Source organism: Lotus japonicus, chromosome 2, assembly GCF_012489685.1.
Source record: "Lotus japonicus ecotype B-129 chromosome 2, LjGifu_v1.2".
Classification (NCBI taxonomy): domain Eukaryota; kingdom Viridiplantae; phylum Streptophyta; class Magnoliopsida; order Fabales; family Fabaceae; genus Lotus; species Lotus japonicus.
In genome coordinates, this window is record NC_080042.1 from 59,033,451 (window position 1) to 59,049,687 (window position 16,237).

Sequence of the window (16,237 nt, forward strand, 5' to 3'; positions counted from 1 at the left end):
ACAAGCAGAAGAACACAAATAAAAAAAGAATATATAGTGTTATAATTGTCACAAGAAGGTTCATTATTTTTATGAATGCAATGTTGCAGAGACTAAGCAGAGGAAGCATAAGAAGAAGGGGGCTCAAGTGGCATAAGAGAATTCTGATTCTGATCCATTGGTACTCATGGCAACAATTGCAAATTATGAGAATTCTCTCTTAGAATTATGATATTTGGATATTGGGTGTTCTAATCATAATCATATGACCAGCCATAGAGAATAGCATGATCGGATAAGAACTGAAGGCCATGCTGGACACGAGTTCCCTCCCAGGTCTGCCTGAAACCCTCATTAGCAAAGCACCTGTCCAGCCGCTCCTGGATATTATGAACACCCTGACGGCCATTGGTCAACGTGTAAGGATAGCCGAAGAAGCCCAAATCTAAGAGAGCACAATCCTCAATGCACTGACGAAAAGGTAGGAGCTGGGCAAAAGATTGTCCAAGATCCCGAAGACCAAATGGCATTAAAATCACCAAAACAAACCCAGTTAAAATGATTCACTTCCACTTTCAAAGATCTTAACAGGTTCCAGGACTCATCCCTTCGACGCTGATCAGGGTTACCATGAAAGCCAGTGAAAACAACCCCATCTTTCCCCCTCTGCTTCCACACCATACTAATATGATTTTGTGACCACGAAGACAACTCTAACTCAACATCAGCTCGCCACATCATAGCCAAACCACCTGCTCTACCACCCCAGACACCCAAACAATCACTTGCTACCATACTATAAAACTTAATACGTTTACGAATGCCCTCCATTTAAGAAGCTTTTTTCTTTGTCCCAATCAAAAATACAACATCAGGACCTTCATCTTTTAAGAGTTGTTGCAAAGCCCGCACTGTCGGTGGGGTCCCAAGCCCACGACAGTTCCAACTGAGGATTTTCATTTGTTCCCGGCAGTGCTGGTCCTCAGCACGACAGATATATCAAAGAAAAAAGGATGGTTCAGCTTAGTTTGCTTCACCAAAGAGTAACCGGAACTACTACCCCCCCCACCTCAAGTTCACCCCCCTTACGTTTCTATTGCCCCCCATCTGGAGCACATTCAGTCTCCGTTTTTTCCCAGACTCGTGTAACCAGGTTCCACTTCTTTCCCCACGACTTCTTCATTGGACAAGGCACTCCATCCATAGAGGATGATGAAACCTCAACAGAAACAGGAGCCTCTACATGCCCTCCATGTGTACACGTCTTTTCAGAATTCTTCAAATTAATCTCCTCGTGGGGAACAATGGCCCCATCAATGATTGAAAGTTGTGTAGAGGTATCAAGGTCCCCTTTTAACAAAACGCTAGAGCTGCCTGGAGAAATCCCCTTATCATCAGGCACACAACTCGAGCTACCAGCCCTTGGGACCTTATTCCCATGAAAATCCACACTCAAACTCGTGCCATCAAACTCCCCTTTCTCCGAAATCAGCCCTTGACTCTCCTGGTCCCTTAAGTGTTTACTAATCTTACTCCAATATTTTAGTTAATATAACGACTTTGGTAATCCCAAAAAAAGATATCATATTTGTTTTTCTTTGTTATTATCGTTATCTTTTTTTTAAAGGATTATCTTTATCAAGGATTTTTTTATTTAAAAATTTGAAAATAATTAAGTTGAAAATTAAACTTCAATTTAGCATGAAGAGAAAGATGAGGTTTTTTTTACCCAAAAAATAAATTTCTCAAAAACATGTGAACCTGCTTGGTAAAAAACAGTAAAGCGGGTGCTCCCCCGGGTGATTCATGATACCCAGTTTGCATTTCTTGGTGGCAGACAGATGCTGGATAGCGTGGTGGTGGTTAATGAAGTGTTGGATGCGGCAAAAAAGGCAAAAAAAAACCTACTGTGGTGTTTAAAGTAGACTATAAAAAAGCATATGACTCAGTAAGCTGGAACTTTTTTGGAATACATGATGAGGAGATTGAACTTTAGTGAGAAATGGATCCAATGGATTATGAGTTGCCTTGCTTCGGCTTCGATGTCTGTACTAGTAAATGGCAGTCCCACTGAGGAGTTTAGGATGGAGAAGGGGTTGCGTCAAGGAGATCCACTCGCACCGTTTCTGTTTCTGATTGTGGCAGAAGGACTAAATGGCCTCTTTCATAATGTTGTGCAGATGGGTAAATTTCAGGGATTTACGCTTGGAGAAAATGCAGAGTTTACTATTTCAATGTTGCAATTTGCAGATGACATGTTATTTATTAGGGATGCAACAATACAAAATGTGACAACCATGAAATGCGTACTGAGATGCTTTGAATTGATCTCTGGTCTAAAAGTTAACTTCCATAAAAGTAAGTTGGCGAGGATAGCAGTGGATAGGGATTGCCTCAGTAGATTTGCATTTGTGCTTCACTGTAAGATAATGAGCATTCCATTTATTTATTTAGGCATTCTGGTGGGGGCTAGATCCAACAGCCTGGCAATGTGGGAACCAATTGTTATTAAGCTCAGGGGAAGACTCTCAGTATAGAAACATAAACATAAATCATTTGGGGGGGGAGGATTTGCCCTTATTCAGAGCGTGCTCTCTGCATTACCTCTATTCTATTTGTCTTTTTTTAAATTGCCTGAGGGTGTGCTTAATGTTTGTACTGGAATTATGTGAAAGTTCCTGTGGGGTGGTGTGGATCAGGAGAGTAAGATTGCATGAGTAAAATGGTCAGAGGTGTGTAAACCTAAGGAGCACGGCGGGTTAGGGATTAAAGATTGGCGTCTGTTCAACCTATCCCTCCTTGGCAAGTGGAAGTGGAGATTCCTTATTGAGCGGGTAGCCTATGGAGCAGGGTGATACAAGCCAGAGGAGCCAAGTATGGTGATTCTCCCTGGTGGAGGAATGTGAAAAATATTTGCATACATGATGGGTGGAACTGGTTTGAAATGAGCTTGCAAAAAGTGGTGCTAGGGGGAGACACTACAAAGTTTTGGCTGGAAAATTGGCTTGGAGCAGGCTCCCTTGACACTCGATACCACAAACTGTACAACCTTTCATGCCAAAAGCGTGAGTGTATTAATAATATGGGGCAGTGGATGATGGAGCATGGAGATGGGACTTTAAATGGCGAAGGCGATTACAAGGTTGTGAGGAGGGATGGTTAAATGATATGGTGAAGGAGTTACACGCTGTACAATTGGTAGAAAATAAATTTGACAAGTGGGTGTGGAGGCATGAGGGGGCAGGGGCTTATTATGTTAACTCTACTTATCTTTTTTTGCAGGCACAAAATTTGGAGGAGACAGACCCAGTGTTCAAATTGGTTTGGACAACTCCAGTTCCGTCAAACATTAGAGCTTTTATTTGGTGTTTGCTGCGGGACAGACTTCAAACAAGGGACAATATCTGTAAAAGGCTTGTCATAGTGAGTGGGGATGAATCCTTATGTCCCCTTTGTGGGCAGGAGGAGGAGTTTACTAATCACTTATTTTATCAATGTAATGCCATCTACCCTATTTGGTATAGGTGTGCGGAATGGCTTGGAGTGATGTCAACCTTGTTGCCTACGCCGCGAGATCATCTACTGCAATTTTCTACAATTGGGGGAAACAAGGAGCAACGAGCTGGGGAGTATGCTATACAATTATGTGGAATATATGGTTGGCTTGTAACAAAGTAATTTTTAGCGGGGCACAATTTGATAGAGATCAGGTACTGGAGCTGGTGCAGTTGTAGGCCTGGTAGTGGCTGAGGGCAAAAGTCGATGGGTTCACCTACTCCTGGTTTGAATGGCAGCAGAATCCGTGTATGTGCGTCCCGTCACTTTGAGGGCTACAAGGGTGGGGCGTGGTTATTGTGCTCTATTGGCTTGCGCTTCAAAGTTTACTGGTTTGGAATGGGTGCTGCAACCTCATATCAGATGGCGTTTGGACGATGATGCTAGATTGAAGGTGTGGTATTTGGTAGCAACTCAGCGTTGGTGTATTGTAATAGCCAAAGGTGCAATATCAAAGGCCATGGATCACGCGGGATGTATTTTCTACTGGCCTATATTCATGGAATTTGTCTGCTTGAGAGAAACAATTAATTTTTTGGCCTCTGATTACGTGTTTCTCCTTCTAGCATATGGATATTGGAAGCTTCATGTGAGCTGGTGGGGGGACTCTATATATTTTGACTATTTTGAGGAGATAAATAGAGAGACACCCATGTAATAGAGAACAATTTAGCTTTTGTTTTTAGTTGTAATTCAGTATTTCCTTCTCTTTTATTGTATTGGGTTGAAGTACCCCTTGTACTTCATTTCAATATATTCTTTGCTGATAAAAAAAAAAGTTAAAACACCATTTTCAAATTTTCTTTTTAATTTCCTAAACAGCTGATTTGGGGGATCAATGTTATCGTTAATGACAATTTTAGCTTGAAGAGAGAAAGAGGGTTTTCTTTCTTCTTCTTTCCATCGTTAGTGTTTCAATGGAAGTCGGTGGTAAAGAGAAGAAGAGGGAAAGGGAAAGAAGTGATAAATACTCGACTTTCAAAATTAAATAAAATTTGAATAAGCAAAATTATTATAAACCCATAAACTATCTTTAAACAAAATAAGTGAGGGACAATTTTGTATAATCAAAAAGGTGTTGGGTGCTATTATACTCCTTTTAAAATGTAAAAAAAAAATACTTCTTTTAAAAAAGAAGTGGGAGTATTCTAACAAATTCATTTATATAAGGCTTTTTCCATAAATATTGTTTTCGTGCTAATTAAGCTTTTCGTTCCTAACCTTTTCCATAAATATGGTTTTCGTCCCTCGTCGAAGCAAGACGTGGTATTGGTCCCTATCTTTTGTCAAAATGATTGGCTTTAGTCCCTCCGGCCGTTTGGGTCAACGCCGGAGCTCCGGGAAGCTTATGTGGCACTACCACATCATTTAATGAGCTTAGGTGGATTTTTTTCCTTTTAAATTAAAAAAACACATTAATTTAAAAATCTAAAATTATTTAATGAGCTTAGTTTGGATTTTTTTTTCTTTTTTCATTAAATTTAAAAAATATTAACATTTAACAACATCATCTTCATTCATTGCATCATCTTCAACACATACTCAGAATATTAAACAGAGGCACAATTAAGCATTCAACAACCACAAAGTGTACCCAAAGAAAAAAAACACGAACCACATAATAACTTCAAACGGAATATGTCATTCACGGATAGTTTGGCAGTTGCTGCTGACGAAGACGAGCATGGCGGCGTTGGCGCCGGAGGGTTGGCAATCGACGGTGGTGATGGAGTGATGGCGCTGTTGGAAGGGGAGAGAAGTGAGTTTAGCGACGATGTTTTGAGAACCTTGAACCTTTTGACCTTCGAAAGAGAGCATGGAACCTTCCTGATAGAGATCGGCAAGAGCAGCACGGTTGGAATTGAAGGTTGAGTAATAGTGCTCCATGAATGCCTTTGCCAACGCGTCTGGATCCATTTTGATTCTCCCTCTTCCTCGTTCTTCATCTTCAACACAAAATCATCATTAAAAAAACCAGATTTGCAAAGTGTGATGTTGATAAAACCCATTTTCTCTTCTCCACCCGCAAAACCCATTTTCTCAAAACTCAGATCCGTCTCTTTTCTTCTCCACCCACAAAACCCATTTTCTCTTCAACACCCAGATCTGCCTCTTCTCTTCTCCACCCACAAAACCCATTTTCTCCAAACCCATCACTGTCATCCTCTTCTGTGAAATGAATTGAAGTCAATAGGATCTTTGTTTTTCGGCTCAATTGCTTTAATTTCTGGGTTCGATTGTTTCTGGGTTCTCTTAGATGTTTAATTGCTTTAATACTACCACTTCATATGTTATCAATGTTGAATTTGGGTTGCGAGTGGATTTGGATTCTCATTGTTGTCATTTGTAAGATTTGGGTTGCGAGTGGATTTGGGTTCGATTGTTTTCTGGATAGGTTTTTTTTTTATGATGATGGGTAGAAGATGATGTTTATAGGTGTTAACTAATTTAATTATTAATTAGTGTATTTTAATTTTTTTAAATTTAAAGAAAAAAAATCCACCTAAGCTCATTAAATGATGTGGCAGTGCCATATAAGCTTCCCGGAGCTCCGACGTTGACCCAAACGACCGGAGGTACTAAAACCAATCATTTTGGCAAAAGATAGGGACCAATTCCACGTCTTGCTCCGGCGAGAAACGAAAATCATATTTATGAAAAAGATTAGGGACGAAAAACTTAATTTAGCCTTTATATAATTATATATCAAGGGAAATGCATCTTTGCAACTGCAAAAATATTCTTTATCCTTCAAGCTCCAACGCTAACTAACTTTTCATCAAATTCACTTCTCCTACACTAAAAGAAAGGAACCCTTATACCTCCCCACTCACAACGCTTCCCATAATTGTTTTGCCAGTGAGGATGAGTGAAATATTATTACAAGGAACACAATACAAGTCATCATCCCAAAGGCTTTAGGGAAACAAAGTAGGCCTTCACATCCTTAACACTATGTTTGGTAATGAAGAGAGAGATAGAGAAGAGAGAGTAGAAAAGAAAAAAGTTGAGTAGAGAGAAATAAGTGAGAAATATAGTAAATTTGATAGGTTGTTGAGCATGGTAGAAACTAGAAAGAGAAGAGAGATAGAAGAGAAAGAATGAGGTGGAAAGTTGTCTTTTTATAAAAAGACATTTGCATCCAATAAAAAAAAGGCTTAAAAGCACATTTGGTCCCCCACGAATGTGAATCGTGCAAAATGAGTCCCTAAACTTTAAAAATAACATTCTTAGTCCCCGACGTTATCTTCCGTTTGCAATTATAGTTTTCCCCCTATAAACTAACAACATCTGTTAAAAAAATTGATTAAAAAATAAAAGAAAAAAAAAACCCAGAAACATGATGAACTCGGTTATCTTCTTCATCATAAACCAGAAAAATCCAAAAATCAAAACCCTCCAACTTCTCCACCTCTCCCTGATTGATCTTCATACTGGATCTAGAAGGAAGGGAAAAGGTTGAATCTGGATCTGGAAGAAAGGGAAAAGGTCGAAATCTAGATATGCAAGGATTGGTGGTTATCTTCATGTTGGTTGCATAGAGATGTTACTGGAAAGTGAGTATTGGTCGAACAAAATTGGAAAGAATGGAAGTGTTGTTGAGGGGTTGGGATCTTGTTTTGGGTAGACTAAAATTAGGGACAATGAAGTGATATAATGTTTTCAGTTAGTGGGGAAAAAGGCTAGAAAGAGGGGTTGATGCATTTGTTTTGCCGTGAGGGAAGAAGAAAGGAAGATGGGAATGGGTATTTAGTCTCTTGATGGAAAGAAAATGAGAAAGAGCATGAGATAAGGATGAAAGGAAGGTCTTGTGAAGCGGAGAGAGGTTGAGTATTTTTTCTTGTTAGTTGCATATTAAATGTAAGGTTCTATATTCTGGGTTTGGGAGATGAATTTGATGAAGAAGATGAAGAAGAAGGGCATGTGCAAGGCACATGCGTGCCTTTTCACTTATTAACCTTCTCTCTCCTCCAAGTCATTTAAAAAAATCCACGTAGGAAAAAACCGTTTAAAATCTAACAGAAGGACTAACTGTGATAACGGGAGAAAATGTAGGGGACAGAGAATGCTAAAAAAAATAGTTTAGAGACTCATTTTGCACAATTCGCATTCGTGGGGGACCAAATGTAATATTAAGCCTAAAAATTTAGTTGCAAATATACATCTGCACAAAAAAGAGTACTAAAGGAAAAAGGAAAAAACAAACTTGCGTGGCTTATCTCTCTTCACTTTGAAGAGAGGGCAAAAAGCTGATGGCCCCACCACCTGCCATCTCTCCCTCTTGTGGGTAGGTGCAAACCAAACATAGGGAAATTATCTATCTCTTGCTAAACTCTCTCTCTATGGTACTTCTCTCTTTTCAAGTTCTACTCCACCAAACACACCGTAAATGCAATACTGATGGAAGATGAGTAATAACTAGCAAGTACATTTGAAATGAGTATTATAGAAGCGTAGAATGCTATGTAAAAGCCTTAACCTGCTATTTCCAGAGTCCATTAGCAAAAGCTCTGCCATATTAAACATCAACTGAAACGGTGCATTTTGCATTGGTATGCATGTAAACATTTCACATATGCATGACTGGCGCATGCACTGAGAGTAAGGAGCAATGCACCTAATGAATAATAATGAGATGCATACAAAATGAAATTCAAGGCAAAAAGTCTCAGCAACCATAGAAATGAGAAATTGGAGAAGAAAAGAAGACTCATTGAATTTTGTACTCAAATTTTGTTCTCAGCAATGCACATTGTCCACGAACATACTACAATGGCTAACAGAAATACTTGCTAACTAATTGACAGCTAAACACAATCAACTAGCTACTTATGAGTGACATGCTAAGCATGTGCCAATTTTAATTAACTTCTAACCAACACCTGCCATATATAGACTAGTGATGAAGCAGCTATGAAAATGTGCTTCAGTATTGCTTCCTTTGTAAGTTTGATAAAAGTGCGTATATGTGGCTTACTACTAACTGCAACAATATCCCCTAACTACTAAATCCTAGCAATATCACATTGCATAAATTTAAACAAAAGAGTACAGTCACACATGCATATCTCATGTAATTGGCATGTAATAACAGAGAAATGAGCACTTGGACTCTGGCACAAGTCAAGCTCAACGGTCAAGAATCCCCCCCCCCCTAAAACATTTGAAGAAGAAAAAATCAAACTATTTGAGTGATCTTCAGCTTGTTCTGCTTTTCCTTCACAAACGTACCAAACAATCTAAACGATTTCACTATACCTGACATTCAAATAAGAACAGAAGAAACTAGTAATGTATCAAAATCATAGGCCTTGAATCTAACTAGTCAAGCAAGTGATTCTTAGAAAAATTTAAATGAATTACAGAACTTACAAAACCTGCTTCAAATAATAGAAAAAAGATGAAATGCAAAATTTCATCATTTACAAAATCTTAATTAGTTATGCCAGTAAGAAAAATTACTGATATAAAAGCACCAAAATCATTGTCCAACTAATTTAAATATCAGATTTGCTTTACCAAATTTCATACTTTGTAAGAGTTGGACAAAGGTCAAACAGAACTTGGCAGAAAAATGGGATGAGCAAGACATTTGCCTCTCCCACCAAAGCCTAAAGTGAACTTTGCCCAACCCACCAAAGCCTTCCAGGCTCCAGCATTCCAAGTGTATTAAAATCAGGTGAAAAGAAACTTACCTAGCCTAAATCTTATGAACCAAGCAAATTGATATCCTACTAAACCTCAAAGAAATAATAGAAGCAAAAAACTGCTTCAAGACACACTAAGAGTTAAATAAGGACTTTTTTCCATCAATTCAAGTGAAGATTAAAACCATTTTAATTTCCCAAAAATCTGCAATAGCTGCAGAATTAGTACTCCTTCCCTCTGCACAATTGTTTGTTCATTGAATATAAGCTTATGATTGGTAATCTAATAGGATTCAGCCGTGCTATAAAACTTCTTCATAATGCTAATCATAGATTCCAATGATCCACATACAGGATAATATTAATACAGTCTATAACCCAGTCTTATATAAAAGATAAAATCATCTTAGGTGAAAATTTAATTCTGACAAAATTCTGTTAAGACATTGATACACAACATTAAAACAAAAACTCATCATATCCAAAGACAAAAGAGAGTTTTATTTTAACAAACAACCAAATGTAATATTTTTACGGGTGCTGCTCCTGCTTTTGTTTGAGAGAGAATGTACACCTACCTACCATGGAGGTTTGCATAAGATCAGAAGTTAACATTCAATTGTCTCACACTTAAGCACTAAATCTCAATTTTAAAATTCCCCATAACTAAAGAACAAGTTCGACTAATTTGAAAATTAAGACAAGATCCATATCCTTGTAGCTAGCTACTAGTTAAGAGGAAGAAATGAAAAAACTACTCGCAGCTAACATATCTAGTTTGTTATCAGTTAAAGGAAAGTTTACAAGTTGCAGAGCGCCTCTTGCATGAGGATAATTTCTTTAACAGCTCAAGCTTTCCCCGTTTTTTTATGCCAAGGCTACTGGATATTGTCAGCCTCTTTAAAAATCTTCCGTTCCGCATTATATACTTTGCAAATTGAAAATCACCTTTGGTGCCCCTGTAATTATTTAGACTGCATGTTTTAAGGTGTAATAGAATGCATTTAGGAACAAATGGTGGGTACTGCCAATTTTCTGGTACTTCAAGTAGCTGAGACTCAGAGAAACGTAAACTTGGCTGTCAACAACAAAAACAAAATAAGTAAATGAAATGAAGAAGTGACAAGAAATAGAAATCATTCTAAGCCTGTAAGCAAACCTGGTTAATGATAAGAACTTGAAGCTTGGGGCAACACTTGAGCAATTCCACAACCTCAGACCAATCAGTATTAAAAGTTCTATATTCAAGTTCAACATGGGTCAAATTGTGAAACATGGGGAAAACGTACGGGCCAGGGCCATTACCAAGTCTGCGCGCAATCTGCATGAGTTACAATTACAAGAAATCAAATATCTCATTTCAGTTAGGAATGAAAAATAATGATTCATAAATCAAATTACCCAATCTATGCGCAAAAACTTGACATTGTTAACCAATCCCAGCAACTTTGGTAATGTTTTAAACTCTGTATCAGCGACATCTTGATGAAAATATAAACGTTTTGCTTTAAAATCCTCAAGAATTGGACATCCAGAAAGAAGCTCGGCGAGACATGCACGTTTTGAGAACCTCAAATCTTGTAGATGGAGGAGTTTAAGGAAAGGTAAATCAACAGAGCCAGAGGAAATAGGTTCCAACTTGGTGCCCTGCAACTTAAGAACCAGGAGAGTTTTGCAAGTGAAGATGGAAGACAAGTTAGGGAGTGGTTGAAGAGGATTCGGGGTACAGAGGGAGAGCTCGAGGTGCTGGACTTTGCATTGAACAACAGCATTAACCCATACGCTGACATTGGTAGGATCGTAAGAATGAAAGGAACAATTGAGGCGAAATTTCTGGATAGGGTGGTGCATATCTCGGGAGACGATGAATGCATACACCGAATGAACAAATCGAGCATATTCCTCTTTGTTTCCGGTATAGTTGCTATACTCCAAGTCCAGAGTGGGAACCGAACGCCACAGAGGCATCCACCGCTTGGAGAGAACGCTTGTGGCAACGGATTGCTTGGTTGGGAGAAAAGAGAGTATGTGGCAGAGGATTGGGTCTGGTAGCAGGCTGAGCCTATCATCCATCTTAGATGAATGCAAATCCACAAATCAAAGCAACTTCACCTTCTGTATAAGAGAAAAACACAGTGCTCAACCAACTATGTCTATGCGTTTTGAGAAGTTTGTGCGCTTGATATTGGGAACTCGGGGGTCCCCGGGGGATAAACTCATGAACCCTAAAAACGTGTTTGAGAAGTTATCAGCGATACAGCTCCTCATGACCATTGAGTGATTGCTGCTGCTGTGTCAGACTGAGCTCGACTGTACCCAGCCAAAAAGAAGACACAATTTTTCAAATATTCACAGAGAACTAGGTATATAGGTAGGAGTAGGACTGTAGGAGTAATTATATTTATAACGACTGTTCTACACACTGTTATTAAACTTGAACAAGTGATCGACTCGGTTAGAATACCGGTTTGATAGGTTAAAGGTCGAACCACTGAAGGCCTGTTTGGTATAGCATTGAAGACCCCAAACGGGCGTTGCGTTTGAAATAACGTGGTTCACCTCTGATTTTTACCTGTTTGGTTTGACGTTTTTGGAAACGCACCAACGCAGATCAGCACCAAAACGGCGTTGGACGAGAAGCGGAAAATTGGAGCGGTAGCGTCTGACGTTTGCATTAGAGAATTAAAGGCAAGCCATAATTTTGGATTACACCAACTTGGGAATTTGGGACCCTGTTTCTATTAGTGGAGAATGCGATCTTCCTCCATCCTTGCCTTCTTTCACAGTCGTCATGTCTCCTATCTGTTGGTTCCGATGTCATGTGGTTCTTATGTGGTATGCAGGAAAGTTGCTTGGAGTGTGCTTTGAGCTAAGGCTTCCCTTCTGTCAAGCCTAAACTTTGGAAAGGTCAAAGGAAAATTATTGAATTTTATCCAGGTTTCAATTGGCTTAATGTTTTCAAATTTTCTCATTAGATATCCCATTGATATGCTTGTTATTGAGCGTTTGGGGTTAGGAAGCTAACATGTTACTGTCAAAACTGTTTGCATTATAGTTTCAATGAGCACTCACTTCCACTATTTTGGTTGCTCAAATAAAGCACATATGCCAATTATTGTCTTGGTTGTTGATATTTCTTGTTTTTTGGTCTTTGGGGAAGGGCCAATGAGCCTGCAACGTAAATATGCACACATAGATTTGAGCTGATTATACACCCTTTCCCCAGGATGCATTTCGTGCTCTAGAAATAAGAATAGTAACTGATCTTAGTACCAATATTGTCCAAGAAGCATCTCATTCCAACGTATCATTTTATCATATAGTAAATGTAGTACTTGAGTTTTTAATCATGAATTGTTTCTTATATTGATAGGTTTGACAAGATCAATGGATGATTGGAATGAAGAATCTTTGGAAGATCAGTCCGAAGAATCTATGTTACTTTCTATTTTAGAAGATGATATAAAGGAGAATGAAGAGGTCAGTGCTTTAATTGGTCAATACACAGTAAAATATATATGCAAAGAGCCACGAAGGGACGGTGATCAAAGAGGGCATGCGTGGGTGCAAGAAATTTTACATGGGCATCCCATCCGTTGTTATGAGATGTTTCGAATGGAAAAACATGTATTTTATTAATTCTACAATGAATTGGCTGGACATGGTTTACAAGCAACTAAAGGAATGGGGATAGAAGAAATGGTTGGAATGTTCTTGAACTTGCTTGGTCATGGAGATGGAAACAGGATGATGCAGGAAAGGTTCCAACATTCTGGTGAGACTGTAAGTAGGCATTTCCACAGAGTATTAGTTGCTTGTCTTAAGTTGTCATTTGAATACATTAAGCGACAAGATCGAATGTTTCGTAATGTTAATGAAAAAATTCAAAATGACCGACGATATTGGCCCTTTTTTGAAAATACTATAGGAGCCATTGATGGTACTCATATCCCATGTGTGGTTAGTTCTAGTGAACAACCCAGATATATTGGAAGAAAAGGATATCCCACTCAAAATATAATGGCTGTATGTGATTGGGACATGTGTTTTATTTTTGCATTACCGGGGTGGGAAGGCAATGCACATGATGCTCGTGTATTTGAAAATGCTCTTACAACGGCCTTAATGAATTTCCCACATCCACCTCCAGGTATGATTCTTGTTACTATATTTTATCTGTATATATGCATTAAAATCACAATATACATGACTATATATTTTTAATAGGAAAATATTATTTGGTGGATGCTGGCTATCCAACACCAGTTGGCTATATTAGTCCATATAGATCTGAACGCTACCACCTTCCAGATTTTAGACGCTCAACTGGATTTGCAAGCAACAATGAAGTGTTCAATTATTATCATTCGAGTTTACGATGCACAATAGAAAGGACTTTTGGGGTATGGAAAAATAGATTTGCAATGTTACGTTGCATGCCTAGTTTTAAATTTGAGACACAAGTGCAAATAGTTATTGCGACGATGGCTATTCATAACTTTATTCGAAGGAAATCAGCTACTGATTCTGATTTCATGCACTTTGAAGATGAAGATATCCTTGAAAATGACAATGGCAATCAAGTTGGTGAGAATCCATCCATAACTGTTGCCTCTTCGACAGAAATGGATTTTGTTCGGAATTCAATTAGAGATCAAATTGTAGAGAGCATGCAAAATCACTAGTTTGTGTATTTGTACTTTGAACATGTAATCTATTTATTATCCAAGCACCATCTGCCCTATGATGTGATGATTTTTCCACCTTTGTTATTAATTTATACCCACAGTTATAATGTTTGGAAAATTAGGATAATAATATCTTTTTTATTTATTTAATTATAAACGTGAGTTTGATTCATTCATCCAAACAATATTCGTTTTTTCACAATCACGTTTGTTACAAATTATCCAAACATAAATCACGTTTATTCAAACACATTTATACTAAAATCACGTTGCCTGAAATCACGTTAATTCAAACACCACGTTTCCAACGGAATCCCAAACAAGCACTGAATCATTGGTTGAACCGCTTAACTCGTTATATACTAAATTTCCTTTTTTAAATGTTATATATGTACATATATACTAAACTATTAATAATATATTATGATTATTTTAGACGCCATATATATATATATAATTAGAAATAGCTTCAATAGAGAGAGCACTTCAAAATTGGTCAATCCCTATAGTCAAGAAAAAAGAAATTTATAAACAACATACTTTATTTAATAGATCAGATGATTCTATTTTTACTATAGAATGTTGTCAACATAGTTTTGATCATACAAGTTCTATAAAATTATTAAATGAACATATTTTAGATCAACATATTAGAAATGGTTTCAATTTTATTCATATAGGCTTGATACAAGTAGCTGCAAAACCTAATTTTCGTCTAGGAATTAACTCTCCAATAATTGTAATGTTACGAGATATGAGACTATTAAAACCACAAGATTCATTAATCACAGTCTTAGAGTCTAATCTTCATGATGGTCCTGTCTTCTTTAACTGCTATCCGAATTATGCCATGAATCTTCAAAATAGTTGGACTAAGAATGCTTTACAATTAGATTTATTAGCAAATAATGACATATTTGCAGAAGAAAGTGATCCTTTCTCAATAATATACAGAGTATACTATAAAGTTTCAAAAATTAATTATAATTTTAAAGCCTTAAGATCATCACCAAAACAAGAAACCATAATGTTAGAAGCAAATTTAAAAAGATCTTCAGTACAAGTTCCTAAAAAACTTACTCATGACGAAATTATGAGTAAGATCCCTGAAGAATGGGTGTTTAAAAACTCATTACCTCAACCAAAGGTACATAATACCCAAGTAAGAGAATTATTTCAAGAAGGAACAAATCTAACTTTAAGAATGAATATGTCAAATTCATTTAGTATTAGAACTCCTCAACAATTATACAAAGTAGATCTTCCAAGGTCTTCGGTATCATCAAAACTTGAAGGGATAGATACAACTTCTAGCCCTAGTATAGCAACACCCGTATATCAAGATGAAGAGTCTAGTAATTATTCTCCAACACCATCCCAGATTAACATGTTAAGCAGGATAAAACCTGGCTTTGAAATAGATAAGGACTTCATTAGACAAGATTTTATGGCTGATTATAATGAGTAAAAGGGCATGGTACTTCAAGAATTTTAGTAAACAAGAGGTTGAGACTTTTAGAACCTTATACTATAAGGAAATGGAAGTTTCTGAAATGAATATCTATTTTTTTGACTGGTTTAATGATTATTGCACCAAAAATGATATAAATTATCCTTTCAAAAAAGAGATAAACCCAGTTACAAAATTAGATACCATTTGGAAAACTCCTGATAATAGTACTATTACCTCCGAATATCCTCCTCAGATTGGAGTAAAATTAACAATAAAAGTGGCCAAGAAATTGAGGCATCTCCCTATAAAGCAGAGGCTAATAAAATTCATCAACAATTAAACTTCACCAATACCATGTTAACAGTTATGTCAAAACAATTAGGAAGAATAGAGGTTCAAAAATCTGAACCCTTAGTTATACACAAGGAATCTCCTTCATCATTTACTCTAGGAAACCCTTTGCAAACTCCCATTTTTAAAATTCCTCAATACACTAAGGAAGAATTCAATTCCTTTAATCTCTCAAGAAGCGTAGAAAAATTAAAAGAAAAATTAAATAAACTCTCATTAAATCATTTAGAGAAAGATCTAAATATTAATAAAATTAGGAAATTTGGGCCAGAAAGCCATACAAAAGCTTACTATTCTAGACCCACCTACCCAGATATGAGATTCGAAGAATGAAGAGAATTCATTCAAAATACTTTAAGTGGAACTAGCCTCGACGAGTGGAATATAGATGGCTTTAGTGAACAAAATATATTAGATATTACTCATCAGATGATTATGGCCGCTACGGCCTATAGGGTCCATAACAATACAGATAGAAATGCAGCCTTAATGATTACTCATGGTTTCACTGGTCAACTACGTGGTTGGTGGGATAATATCATGACTTCTGAAGATAAACTAAC

General features: G+C 37.3%; 3 protein-coding genes across 3 annotated transcripts; 2 read left to right on the forward strand and 1 right to left on the reverse strand.

Moving 5' to 3' along the window:
* Positions 1–2,021: 2,021 nt before the first annotated feature.
* Positions 2,022–3,657, forward strand: LOC130736733 (uncharacterized). The gene is made up of 3 exons (XM_057588523.1): positions 2,022–2,337; positions 2,434–2,510; positions 3,262–3,657. Exons 1-3 carry the CDS (start codon positions 2,022–2,024, stop codon positions 3,655–3,657), a joined length of 789 nt encoding a protein of 262 aa, XP_057444506.1.
* Positions 3,658–9,350: 5,693 nt separating this feature from the next.
* LOC130736734 (F-box/FBD/LRR-repeat protein At4g00160-like) lies at positions 9,351–11,279 on the reverse strand (the record flags this gene model as incomplete). Its single annotated transcript, XM_057588524.1, has 3 exons — positions 9,351–10,260; positions 10,342–10,503; positions 10,584–11,279. Coding segments are annotated over 3 exons (1,152 nt in total), but the record flags the coding sequence as incomplete, so codon positions are not given.
* Positions 11,280–13,307: 2,028 nt separating this feature from the next.
* On the forward strand, positions 13,308–13,867 carry LOC130736735 (uncharacterized). Its single transcript, XM_057588525.1, has 2 exons — positions 13,308–13,332; positions 13,410–13,867. The coding sequence occupies exons 1-2, from the start codon at positions 13,308–13,310 to the stop codon at positions 13,865–13,867; spliced, it is 483 nt and encodes a 160-aa protein (XP_057444508.1).
* The last annotated feature ends 2,370 nt before the right edge of the window (positions 13,868–16,237 follow it).

What these genes read in the sequence shown, in the direction of transcription:
- LOC130736733 (XM_057588523.1), top strand. Translation starts at nt 2,022, where the DNA reads ATGTCTGTACTAGTAAATGGCAGTCCCACTGAGGAGTTTAGGATGGAG. An exon ending in AAAAGTTAACTTCCATAAAA is followed by an intron (nt 2,338 to 2,433) that starts GTAAGTTGGCGA and finishes TTATTTATTTAG; the next exon opens with GCATTCTGGTGGGGGCTAGA. An exon ending in AGCTCAGGGGAAGACTCTCA is followed by an intron (nt 2,511 to 3,261) that starts GTATAGAAACAT and finishes CTTTTTTTGCAG; the next exon opens with GCACAAAATTTGGAGGAGAC.
- LOC130736735 (XM_057588525.1), top strand. Translation starts at nt 13,308, where the DNA reads ATGAATTTCCCACATCCACCTCCAG. An exon ending in TTTCCCACATCCACCTCCAG is followed by an intron (nt 13,333 to 13,409) that starts GTATGATTCTTG and finishes TATTTTTAATAG; the next exon opens with GAAAATATTATTTGGTGGAT.